At 40.7% G+C, this 15,263-nt stretch overlaps 1 protein-coding gene across 1 annotated transcript; it reads left to right on the top strand.

Moving 5' to 3' along the window:
• The first annotated feature begins 1,677 nt into the window (after positions 1–1,677).
• lrrc4bb (leucine rich repeat containing 4Bb) lies at positions 1,678–12,173 on the top strand. The gene is made up of 3 exons (XM_084937881.1): positions 1,678–2,296; positions 6,231–6,831; positions 6,949–12,173. The coding sequence occupies exons 2-3, from the start codon at positions 6,589–6,591 to the stop codon at positions 8,923–8,925; spliced, it is 2,220 nt and encodes a 739-aa protein (XP_084794007.1). The 5' UTR covers positions 1,678–2,296; positions 6,231–6,588; the 3' UTR covers positions 8,926–12,173.
• The last annotated feature ends 3,090 nt before the right edge of the window (positions 12,174–15,263 follow it).

Below are 15,263 nucleotides of genomic sequence, written 5' to 3'. Positions count from 1 at the left end.
TTAGAAATGCCATGTGCCCGTCTTCTGGATAGCGGGATTAGCTCTCTCTGCTGTATTTCGCGTCCGAGAGCCTTCCTGCACTGATGACACAAGCAATACAGCAATGAGCGTTTGTTCATTTACTGTGCACAAATGCATGTCCTTCTCCCTCTCTCCAGTCCACCGCTCCTACACACACGCTCAAGGGTGCCTGCGCACACACAAGCGTACTATACATGCATAAAGGGAATATCAGATACAATGTGCAATGACACAGTGAGGACATAAAGTAGAAAGTGGGGGGAAGAAGGAGAGCAAAGGCACAGGGTGGGTTTGGCAGGGGCGGCATGGAATCATTTTAAATGGTGCGGGGGATGGAAGGCGAAAAAGATGTACGGAGAGAGGAGCCGAGAGTGGTGGAAAAGCAGTGAAAGGCGTCCAGGGCTGGATGAGAGACGGAATATGGGCTAAGATTTTAACATGAATGAGAGGGAATGAGGGAAGTGGAAGAAAGAGGGAAAGGAGGAATATCCTCTGCACCACTGTGTGACTGGAAATTTAATAGAGGGAGAGAGATAGAGTGAGAAAGAGAGGGAAGGAGAGAGAGGTAGATGGGTGGGAGAGAGAGAGCCAGAGGAGGGGGAGGGTAGAGGAAGAGAGAGGCAAAAGGCACAGAGACCTCATTGCTGTGCAGCTTTCAGTAAAAGCTAGTGGTCGTGAACAATGCTCACTACGGCATTCACCGAGAGGGAGGGTAGGAGCAAGGGAAAGGGTGAGGGAGGGAAGGAAGGCGCGAGAGAGAGAGAGATGGAGGGAAAGAGAGAGTGCATATATCTCGGGGGTCTTTCTGAAGCATCACTGGCCTTTTCTGTCCTTTGACCTTTAGTGTGAGCTGAGACAGAGCAAAGATGCACTGAGATTTATTTTTACCCACAAAGTAGTCTTTGGTAGTTGTAAAGCTGCAAAGGGGGCTTCTCTTCTTCTGTACTTCAGACACACGTGGACACATACATGACAATGCTCAATGGAGGGAAATCACTTATGAGCTAACATCTCTTTAACTGGCCACTTACTTGGTCATACTGTTCTCAATTCACTAATTACATTACGCTTCATGATGTTGGGTAGCCAGCTGAATTGAAAACCTTAACAAAATATTTCACGTCTACATTTGCAAGGCTCAGATGTATGGTTTCATTCACGGTCAGGATCTTCACAGGCCTGCAGTGTATGTGTTCTACATGTTTGGGTGCTGACAGGAAGTAATAGTGCTGGTGGCTTCCTTATTTACAACTTAAATCTAACAAGTCCAATACAGAATCCTTTCAAGAGGGTGGGAAGGCTTGGAGTAAACACTCATATGCACAGTCTGCAGAAAGCAGGCCTCATTGATTTGCTAGATATAATCTTACAAAAACAAATGCTCTTGCTAGCTACGGGAACATTACAGAGTCTACAAAACTCTTTGAGTGAATCAGAAAGGTTTATTTCTGTTAATATTTGGTGGCTTTTAAAAGAAAGTGCCCATGAAATAATAATAAAATAAAATAAAATAATAAATGCTCAAAATCTCACTTGATAGGGAGAAACGAACTGTCTCAGGTTACCCTCCCGATCATACAGTGCTGCTGAGTCATATTAATAAATATGTGACTACACTGCTACTCATAACAAGCCCAGAGCTTAAGTTTCACCGGGGGATGTGAGACACAAAACACGCGGAAAGCAAACACGTGAAATATCTCTCATTTTGGAATCAGGCTCTGAACGTTCACTTTAATACACCCAAAGAAACGCAGCCACATCCACGGGTCGGTGCTCCTTCGTCTCTTCTCCTAATGCTGTCTTAGTCGGATTCAGACTGAAACATACGGAATGTGCGTAAAGAGCCGCTTATGCTGGACGCAAACTGCTCTGCCCAGCGGGCGCCGTCGCGTTTGCTACCTGCGTTCCTCTCCAAGGATGATAAGGCGCATCGATGCACTCGTCCCCGACCTCGTTCCTCCGTGCCATAATTATAACACCATTTTTTTCCTCGGCGATCCCGAAGCCGATCTCTGTTTTTTTCCGCGCGCACGCGTGTGTGTGGATTGTGTTCATCTTTAACCTGCCATCACTGTAGCCCCCCGCGTTGCGTTGGCGCTGCGGATCTAGCCTACAAGAACAAGAGCCAGCTCACAGCCGTGGAAACAAGCGAATCAATTTAGGGAAGAGCAGGAAAAAAAAGAGGAGAGACTGATAGCGAGGTTGGAAAACTGACGATCGGAGAGGGGGAGAGAAAACATCGACCTCACGCCGCAGACGCCGAAACATTAAGGTAGGCTATTTTGGCTGTACAGGTAGAAGGGAGTGAAATGGCTGGCGTAATTATTACATTTGTTACCTAATCGAGAGTGATGCTGAAAACAGTCATGAGATGCCAAAGGAGGGAACAAGAAATTGAGTGTGGCAAAAAGCTGAGATGCATAACAATTTAAGCAAATAATTAACATGAGCACACAGTCCACGTCGATGCCAGTGGAATAAATCTGTGCTAGTTGCATTAAAAGGAATCGCTTCTACGCGCAAACCTATGTATTGCACATCTACACAGGTGATATTTCCCAGTCAGCAATGAACCTAAAGGTTATTTTGCGTGCAGTCGTGTTGTTATTCCGCCGAAGAGAGGATGGATGCAAGCCATTTTGTAATGCAGCATGTGCAGAATTAGGCCTATTCAGAATTTCAATTGCGTTCCGAGAAGGTGCGCCGTAGTGAGCGCAGCTGCATAGATGAATAAGGCCATTCTGTTCAATTGTAGGAGATATTATGCTACAGGCTATATGATGAGGAGAGATTGCAGATCAGAGGTTGCGACTGCAGGGTAGAAAAACATGGGCAAGTTATGGGTTTTTGAGATGTGATGGAAAAAAAATAAGAAAAATAGGGGGAAGAAGAAAAAAAATACAACAACTTGCAATTGTTAAAAGTCTGAAGACGTTTGCCACGAGCTTGTCTTTTTTTCTCTCTCTCCCTCTCTCTAACAGTGGTTGATGTATCCATACTGGTGAAATGCGTCCCATCCATCCTACCCCAATTCCCACGTCCTGAATCAATCTGGTGTTGTCATAGTTACAGTAGATGATCTTGGCCCTGCTGCACCTGTGTCGCTTTGTGTTCATCTTGAGCATCTGTAAATACATGAGGTCTAATTGGGGCTTGTATTCAAAAAAGCAACCCACAGCCTCAGTTTTTATTGAAAATAACAGCACCACAATTTTTTTTTCTCCATTTTTCTGTTTTTTGGCCTCTTCATAAACCTTAATGACAGTTGTGGAGTGGAAGACATTGATACAATCAGGCACTCGCGATGATGTGATTGGTTTGTAGCAGTTGGTCAGCAGCTTTCAGCTAATTTGTCTTTTAACGAGTGAGCGATCTCTCAGGCCTGATCGAATAATCAATATCTACATCGTTGCAATCTGCTTTTGACACGAACACAAAGGGCTAAAATAAAAAAAAAACAAAAAAAAAAACAAAGAGAGAGAGAGAGATTCATTTAAGTGAAATTGGCTTGAAGAATTTAATGTGGCCAATGTTTCAGCTATGTCAAGAAGCCCTAGAAAACACATTTTGCACAAAGATCAGAAAGAAGGCCAACTGCGACAGGATCAGATGGGCCAAGATTCTAGAAATAAAGACCATCGCAGTGTATTTTGTAGCTCTCGAGCTCTCCTTTTGTCGAGAACTTAAAGATGGCAGGTGAAGTCAACAGGCATGTTTGCAGGTTCAAGGTCTCTCCCACAATACAGCTCTTTACAATACAATGTGGTGCTCTCCGCTGACTGGTTGCACCACCTCATTTAGTGACATTTCCCATGTAATGCAACGAACAAATGCAGCTCAAGTGCTTAACTGTACTTAAGGGAAAAAATGCTGCATTAAACAACTTATTGATTACAAGGGCCAGCTGGTTTTTATTCAAGGGGAATGCATCTTTCCCTCAGTGATGCAATGAAGGAAGCAAGTTTGTTTTAAAAAAAGGCTGTGTGTGGGGCCAAAACTTCACCATTAGCTTACATTTCTTTCTAGACTTCAAGTGTCATGAAAGTGGCTGGAGGAATTTGGAAATACTTTCCATCCAGCTGTGTTTATATGATACTTTGAACACCGCTCAATTTAAAAGGAAAAAAAAGGAAGGAAAGAAAGGCATAGCACCACCATCACTGTGTGTTTTTAATGAAGTAGCAGCGTATGAAACACTGGTACTTCTTTGGCCGGCTGAATATTAATGATGTTTTGCTTTGATGCTTTCATGAATCATTGCAACTATCAGACCTCTACTCTGAATCAGATACAATTCTGATGTCTAAGAGAGCCAGTCAGATTATTGAAATGCATAATTAGCTGTGAGATGGGGATGAGTGGGAGACTCTTCAAGGAAGGACAACAGTGTAAAGAGCACCATAATGAGGACTGGTGCAAAGGAGCTGCTTACTGTAATATTTAGGTTTATTTGTATTCACACGTCTACATTCATTAGCTTATCTGGGATGTACGTATGTGCTGTCATTTCTTTGTGTCAGTTACAGTTACGATGGTTGTAGATCTGGATGTGGGCATGTGGCGAAGAGAGAGAAAGAGACAGGGCGAGAGAGTCAGTGGGATGTGCAAAGCATCTGAAAAAAGTCTATTTTTAGCATACATTCCCTTACGAGCTTTCTTAATAGCTGCTTTAACTTCTTCGAAGTATGTTTTAGATGAAAACCAATGTTGACCTGATCCTCAGACCTTGACCATTAAGATTCGTTGCAGATTTGTTCCTGCTGTTGTTATGCTGAAGGCCAAAGTTCAACCTTGTTCTGTCTCCTATGAACAGAATTCCAAAATTCAGCTTTGGCTTTTCTTACCGAGTGTGTTATAATAGCAAATACTGCAAGCATACACTATAAGCTTTGAGTTAAATGCATTTTGATTTAGACAGCAAAGGCGCTGTTTATCCATTTTGGACACAAAATGTTGATCAAGCTCAGCTAAACACAGTAATGTGGAATAGGGCACTGGACAGTAAAAACACAAGATGGTGAGTGAGCAGGTTGCCACAGCAACAGTGTTTCTAGGCGCATGCATCGTCGCTGCATAGGAGAGGAGATGCTAAGGACTGCCATGGAGCTGTTTCATAAAAAAAGAAAGAATAAACACTTTATTACATTAATAAGAGATTCTTTTATTTTTTAAAATGCATCCAAGAGTTATTTTAAATGCCGTATCGATAGAGGTGACACTGTGTTTATATTAGTGTCAGGAAACAAGGATCTTTTGTCATTTGTTCTCAGACATGACAGACTTGTGACTGCCAGAGTCATAGTGACGAGAATTATGTGCTTGAGAAAACAATGAGCACTTTCTCTTTCTAATCATTATAAGGGGAACAGCCCAAGCATTTCTAAATTTAGTGAGTCTGCTGATGCTCGCAGCCATTTCTGTTTCAAGATGTGTGTGTGTGACACTCGATTAACCAAAACAAGGCTTTTGAAAAACACAATGCACATTCAGGAATTCAACCCCCCCCAAAAAAAACAAACAAACAGAAAAGCTTATTTTGCACCATTTTTTCCCTCTTTCTGTATAATCCAGTTGTCATATTCATGTCTGGTTCATCAGTTTTAGTTGTTGGGGGAATCTTGTCCGATTTAGCGTGGCATATTGGGCACCGCATGTGCATTGCAGTAAAATGTCAAGAGTCAATAATCATTCCTTCATGTCTTAATTGTTAAACTACTGCATGCAGGCATCATTTGTTACCTCATTTGTAATGCTGTGCTGCTGATTCATGATGGATTGCATGAATTTCTGCATTAACCTTAGGGCCACATGGACTTGTAACTGCATACAACCACTTTGCATTCTTTGGGAATGTGAGAGTCTACCTCTGTCAGTGTGTATTTGGCTTGAAGAATGCCAGTATCATAAAGTGGATGCTGCAGCACTTGTGACCCAACTTGCAGTTTTAGAATTTTGTGGCCATTTCAGACCATGACCCTGATGTTAGGTTTAAACCTAAATGGCAGCTGACTCAGTGGTTGATAGACACGTCTTTAGAATAGAAAATTGTACCATTATTCCAGAGGCGATATTGGTGATATTTAGAGATTTTCAGTTCAGTTCTGCAAATAGTCGCATGTGTGTGCTAGGCTTGTAAAGTAAATCTTTCTGCACTGTGCACTCACTTGACCTCCTTCCTCTCTCTTCTTTTGTCTCTTCCCTTACAGGGAGAACCAACAGTCTCCATCGTGACAACACTTTCACAAGCAAATCCTCCCCTAAATTTGATTTCTCTTCTAGTAATTGTCATGGGAAGAAAATGCAGAGTTCTCTAAAATGAAAAATTGAGAAAGTCCAAGTATTTGATTACCAAGGAACTATGAGCAAAAGCAAAGTAAGAATCTATTATTGATAAAGTCTTTAATATAGCATTGCACTTTTTCCTCAGTTTTTAAGTGGCTGCTTGAAGGAGCAAAAGAGAATCAGAGCGTTAAATATGAACATCAAGATAAGCACCTAAAGTCGCTTGATTGGAGGTGACCTATCAACTTCTTAGCAATAGGGGTAGGTCATGACTCAGTTGCCATGCGTGTTGTCATGGTGACCAGTCCAGGTACCCCTTTCCCCCTCCTCTGGTTGGTCCAACTTTTGTTGTGGTTTCACAACCATGGACCTCAGCTGACAGAGGCAGCACCCCCGTGCCCCTCCCCCTGTATCTGCTCCAATCAGGCAAGCCGTGTCATCTGTACAAGGAGGAGTTTAGATCAAATCCCTGACAGTATTTCAGAGAACACAAGATACCTCAATCTACAAGAGAACTCAATTCAGGTAATTTTGGTTTCATCCACAAATGGAAAACACATTAAGACTTTAAAGATATATACCTTGAGGGCATTATGTTTAATTTTGCTACAATATGCCTCCCTTTTTTTGTTTCCACACTAGGTGATCAAGTCTGATACATTTAAGCATCTGCGACATTTGGAAATCCTCCAGCTCTCAAAGAACCACATCCGACAGATTGAGGTGGGAGCTTTTAATGGTCTTCCTAACCTCAATACACTGGAGCTTTTTGACAACCGTCTTACAGTGGTGCCATCCCAAGCTTTTGAGTATCTAAGCAAGCTAAGGGAACTATGGCTAAGAAACAACCCAATCGAGACGCTGCCGGCATTTGCCTTTCATCGTGTTCCCTCTTTACGGCGTCTTGACCTAGGGGAACTCAGGAAGCTGGATTTCATCTCAGAGGCTGCCTTTGAAGGTCTGATAAACTTGCGCTTCTTGAATCTTGGCATGTGTGGCTTGAAGGACATACCTAACCTCACCCCATTAGTGCGACTAGAGGAGTTGGAGCTATCAGGGAACCAGCTCGGGATAGTCCGGCCTGGATCCTTCCAGGGTCTAGTTTCACTTCGCAAGCTGTGGCTAATGCACTCCAGAGTGTCAGTCATTGAACGCAATGCCTTTGATGACCTCAAAAACTTGGAGGAGCTGAACCTCTCTCACAATTCCCTGCATTCCCTGCCTCATGACCTCTTCACCCCTCTGCACCAGTTGGAGAGGGTACATCTAAACCATAACCCTTGGGTTTGTAACTGTGATGTTCTCTGGCTCAGCTGGTGGCTGAAAGAAACAGTTCCCAGCAACACCACTTGTTGTGCTCGCTGCCACGCACCCCCAGGTCTAAAGGGCAAGTACATTGGAGAACTAGACCAGAGCCACTTTACCTGCTATGCCCCAGTGATTGTTGAGCCACCCACTGACCTCAATGTCACTGAAGGCATGGCTGCTGAGCTGAAATGTCGTACTGGAACGTCAATGACCTCTGTGAACTGGTTCACTCCAAATGGCACGCTGATGACCCACGGCTCATACCGAGTTAGGATCTCAGTGCTCCATGACGGAACACTGAACTTCACAAATGTGACCATGCAAGACACAGGACAGTACACTTGCATGGTAACCAACTCTGCTGGAAATACCACTGCATCCGCCGTTCTCAATGTATCTGCTTCGGACCCCAGCAACACCTACAGCTATTTCACCACCGTCACTGTGGAAACACTAGAGCCAAGAACAGACGAGGAGGAGTCTGCAAGACAGTATATTAACGAGACCTTCATAGATTTTCCTAATCCTACTGTCCACCAACCTGGTGTTACTATAACGCCTTCTCTCTCTTCTCTCTCCTCACTGTCTCCACGAATCAATAGAGCTCCTGAAAATACAGTGACTGAGCCCCCAGAACATGTAACTAACATTCCAGGCCTGGATGATGTAATGAAAACAACTAAGATCATCATTGGTTGCTTTGTGGCCATTACTTTCATGGCAGCAGTAATGTTGGTGGTCTTCTATAAACTCCGTAAGCAACACCAGCTACACAAGCACCACGGCCCAGCCAGAGCCATTGAAATTGTGAATGTAGAGGATGAGATCGGAGCCGGAGCAGGAAGTGGCATCTCAGGTGGTTCGACTATGAATTCTGGAACAGGTGGAGAAGGAACCCTACGGATACATCATCCAGAAATAGTCAACCTTCCCAACATTGGTCGTACCGATACGCTAAACCATTACTATAAGACACATCATTTCAACAACAATGTGATGGGTCTTAGTATTGGCACTGAAGGGATGGGGCCAGGAGGGATCCTGAGTAACAAGAGCCAGCAAGGTCAAGATATCCCTATCTCCTGTACCTCTGTCCCGATCTCAACATCCAACTTGCTCACCTCATCAGGCAACGGCACCAACACCATCCCCAGTTCGATGTCTCCACCACTGCCTATGTCTCTGCCCATGCCTACCATGGGCTTACATGGATCGATCAAGGGTTTCATGGGCCAAAGCCAGAATCCACAAATGGAACCTCTTCTTTTCAAGGGGAGTTCGAAGGAAAATGTACAAGAGACTCAAATCTAACAGCAAAAGTGAGAGTATCGAGTGAGAGTGAGTGAGAGTGAGCGAGAGTTGACGACAGAGAGGGGATTGATCTTGGGTTTATGCGCAGAATGATTAGACACTAGAGTGCACTGACATTACACTAGGAAAGAGGATAGACTGAAACGGCAATACACAAACACATAGACTTATCTGTGACAGTGTACTGAGCCAAGGATTACCACAATGGCCCACTTGTGTTTGTAGTAACGATCATGGCCATGGAGATCAAGGAATGGACATTGCTACAATGTAAATCTGTGCCAAAGCAAATGTTTTTTGCAGTTTCTACAAGCTGTGTTCTCATAGGAAAAAAAAAACTAGCCTTTCAGAGTAATCAGTCCCCAAACCGTTGTTGGCCAGCAGAGTTGAAAGACACGCACAGCACTTGCCACACTGAAGACCAGAGATATTGCAGAATAAAATCCAAGAGACATTTTTCTTCCTCAAAAAAACACGAGCCACATTCTCTCTCTAGTGACTCAAAAGACTCCCTCAAGGTGAAAATTATGTAGGCATAAATAGATGGACAAAAGGGTACAGTGCAAACTACTGTGAAAAATCCACAAATTATATAAATATATTTTCATCTAAATATGTATCATTGCAGACTCTGATGCAGACATATTTTGGGGTGGATGTATAAGCTGGTATAGTTTGTTTCTTTGTGAATAATCAGGGGCGGCGATAGTTGAGGTTTGTTATGATATGTTTTAAGTTTGGCTACTTCTCAGAAACATAAGGGCTCAATTGCAACACTCATTGTGAATCTTTGAATTGGCTTTGTGGCATAAAGTCCATTTAGGTTGTATTACAGTAAATGCAGATCTCTGTTTGACAAACTTTTGTCTGTTGTTTCAGTAATAATCATTACAAACTTTTGTGTTCTGAAAGTGTATTATGTATTTTGTAAAAGCCAGCTTCTTGGTATTTGAATTGACAATTCTGATACTTAAATGCCAGCATCAATTAATGGTAAAAACAAACACGAACAGGTAATCCAATGCAATGACCTGTAAGGGTAAATTAAAGTGTTGACAATGTGTTATTTGAATCAGATCAGTAGCCAGATATTTGCTTTTAGACTGGAATTTGATATGATCTCCTTGCTCGTGGTTACCATAATCATGCCATGAAATGCTGTCATAAGGATGAGTCGACATCTATCTGCAGCAGCTTTCAAGAAGGGAGTGAACATCCATCTTAAGAAGATTGGAATGAAAGGAAATGTACAGTATATTAATAATAATAATGTCTGGTTGTATGACAATTGTAAGATCCACATTTTTAAAGTGTAACTTTCATATGTTAAATGCCATTTACGCTTCTTGCGTTTCAACTATGTATTTCTTTATTTTTGTTAGTTTGATATAATGTGTACAGTTGTCTAGCCATGTATCATTACGTGTGAAATAAATCAATCATATATTGGGTTGTATCGGGTCAATATGGCAACCACGCAGGTTAAGAGTGAGACATTGTGCAGTTCTCTGTGCTAAAACCTGGATTGAATGTATGGTTAGTGGTTTAGCCATTAGTCACCCTGGTAATGACACGTACTGTCTGTCCTGTTAACGCGGTCAGACAGGCTTTTAGCGACTTGCCTGTGGATGGGCTACACTTCTGGTTCTGGAAGATGAATGTTTTCATGATCTAATCCTTTAATGAAGGCGGGTTTGTCAAAAATTAGTCTTCGCCCATGGTAATTCTTCTGCTCTTGTGCTGACAAAGTTTGAAATGTGAACAGACAATTAAGGAAAAGTAATGTTTGTTGCAATTGAGCGCAAACTGGACAAGTAACCAGTTATTCCAGAGACAATGGAAAATCAGTGTTGACTGTAATGAAGGTCTAATTTTGCTGGGATGTGTGTGTGTGTGTGTGTGTCCCTCAAAGCTACACATTGTATATGAGGTATTTTCTATTCAAAAGAAGGATTTTGCCATTAGCAATGAGCTCATGCGTTCTGGAAGAAGGCATAAAATGAAGTATTGATAGTAACAGTGATGATAATAAGAATGATGCTGCTAGACAAAATCCAGAATCTGCTCTCACATTGTTATATCTGTGAAAGGAACATCTTCTAATGCTAGCAAGCTAAGGCATTTTTCAAGTATGCCTTGAACATGTGTATTGATTTTTTTGTAACTTGGATTGTCTAAACTGCAGCCATTTCTCTATTATTTCTCAACCATATGTTATTATTTCTGGTCATAAATATAATTAAAAAAAAAAAAACATAGTCAATGTAAATCGGCAACCTGTCCAACAGATTTAGAGGGCAGGATTTGACTGTATCCCCACAGAGACACAAAAAGAATATAAATTAATTCTAAAGACGTAACATATGGCTGCCCCCTTGATGTGCTACATTTGGTGCTCCGTCGTCAAATTTCAAAGAGCATACTAGATACCTCCTTGTGTGGTGGGAATGAGGGTACATTTCTCCACGTTAACCGTGGAACAAATCTTTTACCTGAACATTACTGTAGCAATGTTTTATTATGATGATGATGACTCACCTAATCAGCATGGAAATGTTCCTTTCAAATCTCTGAGCATCCGTAAAACACGACATGCAAGGTTATCATCGTTATTATTAACGTTTGAAGGAAACGCAGATGGCTTTTGTTGGATCCTAGTATTGTGGCTGCCATTGTACTCTGTGTTCGATGCTACTGCAGAGAAAGCTCATTCTCGTAATGTTCAGAACTATATGACCCCTTTTAATGAAGTTGACAAGCTTGAGACTGTACATACCGATCATCTGTACCTAACTGTATTATTGAGTTTGGCTACAGATGGAGTTCTGACATGTTTGTATCCTCTGCATCACCCATTGCTTACAATGGATGCTTCTGTCAAAGTGACATTTATTGGTTTGTTGGAGGCAAAACTCCTTAATGAAATGGATTATGGTATCTGAGACACCAAATTGCGAGACAAGAAAGTGGACTGACCTTTTGGTTCTTTAAAGGTAAGCTGTTCTGTTTGATAAAACAATATAAAAAAGATAGTATGCTTTAAAAGATTTGAAAGAGAAATGTGCAAAACAACAGAACTTTTAGATTATTTTACACAAAAAAACTATATATAAAAATGTCACGTGTTTTCTTTTCTTTTTCTTTTGTGTTTTATTTCCAGTTGTTGGTTGTATCTTAGTATGTGGTATTATCAGTTTGGGCCTTTATGGATTGTCATTAAATGTCATTTTTTCCCCCTCAGAAATTCATCCAGGTACACAGTGTGACAGAAGAGTGTATTTCTTGAGTTATAGCAAAATCAACATGTGCAATATTTACACTTCAATGACTGTCATGCAGTGACTGAGAGGTATTTTATTTCGCTGTTTACTATTTGTGTGATTTCAGTTTTCTGCTTCCTGTAAGGACATAGTCTGTTATTAGAAACATACCACTTTCCTTTTTTGTTGTGATTTCATCCTACAGAACACAACCACAACTATTCTAAATATGAAATGCATTAACAAGTTTAAAATGACAAATGACCATTCAAATAAGTTATTGCGTGAACTTTTATAATATAAAATGAAAAATATGTCAAGTATAATTGTGTTTAAACTTTATTTTCTGACCTACTTTTTGTTTACTACACACGTTTGCTTTTTCAGAGGTTAATCAGGAAAGAGGAAATACTTTCAAAATAAGGTTTTGGATCAACACTATGGCTTGCCCCAGTCATGCTATAAAATAATTACATTTAGAAGTATCTTTTAGTACGGAAATGTAATTTTTTTTCTTACAGAATTATAGCAAACATGGCTATATACACTCACTGGTCACTTTATTAGAGTTAGTACAGGCTGGGACCACCTTTTGTCTTCAGAACTGTTTTAATTCTTAATAGCATAGATTCAACAAGATGCTAAAAGCATTGCTCAGAGGTTTGGGTCCATATTGACATGATAACATCACACAGGTGATGATGATGTGAAACCACATTCCAAAACCTTGAAATTTGGGGACAGTGAACTCATTTTCATGTTCAAAAAAACGCTTTGAGATGATTTGAACTTTCTGATATGGCAGGTTATCCTGTTGAAAGCAGCATTATAAGATGGGTACACTGTGGTTATAATATGATGGGCATGATCAGCAGCAATACTCAGGTATGTTGTGATGTTTTTAAACAATGCTTAGTTTGTACTAAGGGTCCCAAGGTGTGACAAAGAATATCCCCCACACCATTATACCACCATGAGCAATGTCGTTTATGCCAAATTCAAACCCTATTATATTGATATATATATCATATGTTGCAGCAGAATTGGACACTTATCAGACCAGGCAATGATTTTCCAATTTTCTATTCTCCAATTATGGTGAGCCTGTGTGAACTGTAGCCTCAGTTTCCAGTTTCTTCTGCTGCTTAAGCTTATTTCACAGCGTTGTGCACTCAGATACACTCTACTCCATACCTTGGTTGTAATCAGTGACTATTTAAGTGACTGTAGCCTTACTGCCAGCTTAAAGCAGTCTGGGCATTCTCCTTTGACCTCTGGTATTTCAGTCCTGAGAACTAAATGAACGATTTTCTGTTTTTTCTGACCGTTGTCTGTACACCATAGAGATGGTTATGTTAGAACACCCCAGGAAATACTCAAATACTCAGACCAGCCACGTGGCACCACCAACCATGTAAAAGGACATTCAGAGTTACTTAAGTCACTTTTCTCTAATATTTCGATATTTGTTTTTTAATGTCAACAGGTTGACTTGACCATGTCTACATGCCTAAATGAGTTGAGTTGCTGCCATGTGAAAAATGACCTGTTATACTTTGCTGATTGAAATCATAAAAACAGATACATTTTTATCATTTATTTTGGAAATGATCTTTCTAGCAACATTGCAATTAAAGAACAAACATTTAACACAAAGTGCTCCACAACATGACCTGCAGTCTAGAGTTGGCCTACATCAAAGTACAACTGACACACACTTCATACTTGCTGCATTTGCTTTAACTGAGCTATACAGAAAAAAGAAGGTACACAAAGGTCGTACCACTAAGTCCATAATTAAGGTGTACTAATTGAATAAGAGGTGCTGGTGTGCCAATCACATTCTAACAAATTCAACAAAAAAAACTAACAACTCTGGAATCACTATAGCGTGGAAACCACGTTAGTAAATCAACTGGTCCTTTGTGTTATATTAGGGTAATTATAAATTACCCACTCTGCCAATTTTTATTACTAGTATAAATTTACAAACAGGCTAAAAATGGAAATCAAACAAACAAATCACTTCTTTCCGGTGATTAGACATTTTCCATGCAAGGCAACTATGAAACGACTCAGTGGCTATGACACCAACATGAACAGAACTATGCGCCTGACACTGTGGCTTCTTCTTGTTCTGCATCATTATCACTACTTCTTTTTCTGAAAGGGTTGATTGTGTGTTGTAAAGTGTTCTTAAGCTAAGTGAAATGAGGTGAGACTGTATACGCAATCACAGTCTTGTCTGCAAGATGTATTATAAGTTCAAGCCGCATTATAAAACAAGTTCAAGGGAATAAGCATTGCAATAAGTGTTGCATCAGCTATGAGCCATAACCACGAATCTGAATGTGTTTAGATAAAATGTTTGGACCTTACATCGGGGAGATTGTATCTGAAATATCTTTGGGGGCACTATGTAAAGTAATTTTCTTGAATGTAATTGTCCTTGGCTTGTACTCCGGTCTCCAGAGACCTCAGTCCCCACGAGATGTCTTACACATAATGTTAAAGGCTTGCACACTAAAATAGCAATAGACAACACAGCTTCAGTATAATATGGTTAGGCTCTATTGAAGTATTTGTGAAGCCAGTAAAGACATCAAAAGAAATGTTCTGTAACACCATGAGAACACCATGAGGTGACACATCTTGAAGCATATTATAATTATCTGTTCTGTAGCATTTTTCCTGTTTGTCAGCTTGTATTAATAGCGAGCAAACATATGGTACGGAGAATGTGCAAGACTTGACTTGAATTTGTCCTTTTTCTGCCATGTTTGAAAAGAGCAATACTCACATGGAGCGAGGGGGGTGTGAGAGCGAGAAAAGAGTGTGTGTGCTGCAGAAAAGAATGCATTAAAATGTGCCGAAGATGAAAGAGAAATGCTCAAAAGCGAATACATTTTTAGCATTCTGTGATCTTGGCGTGCATATAATGTAATGCAAGAGGGGTACATTTAAATTAGCAAAGGTGGAATTTAAAAATACCGGTTTCATCCCTTGCAGCAAGAAACAACCACAGTCCACAGGAGGTTTATATATCAACAAAAATCTCCACTTGTAATTTTAAACTGT

The sequence above is a fragment of the Perissodus microlepis genome, chromosome 8 (genome assembly GCF_051167445.1).
Source record: "Perissodus microlepis isolate ML-2025 ecotype Zambia chromosome 8, ASM5116744v1, whole genome shotgun sequence".
NCBI classification, from domain to species: domain Eukaryota; kingdom Metazoa; phylum Chordata; class Actinopteri; order Cichliformes; family Cichlidae; genus Perissodus; species Perissodus microlepis.
Note: the sequence above shows the minus strand (reverse complement) of the source record. Positions and strands in the feature narration are given on the sequence as shown.

Coding starts and splice junctions, on each gene's coding strand:
- lrrc4bb (XM_084937881.1), top strand. CDS start 6,589: ATGCGTGTTGTCATGGTGACCAGTCCAGGTACCCCTTTCCCCCTCCTC. Junction 6,832..6,948: donor TACAAGAGAACTCAATTCAG/GTAATTTTGGTT, acceptor TTTCCACACTAG/GTGATCAAGTCTGATACATT.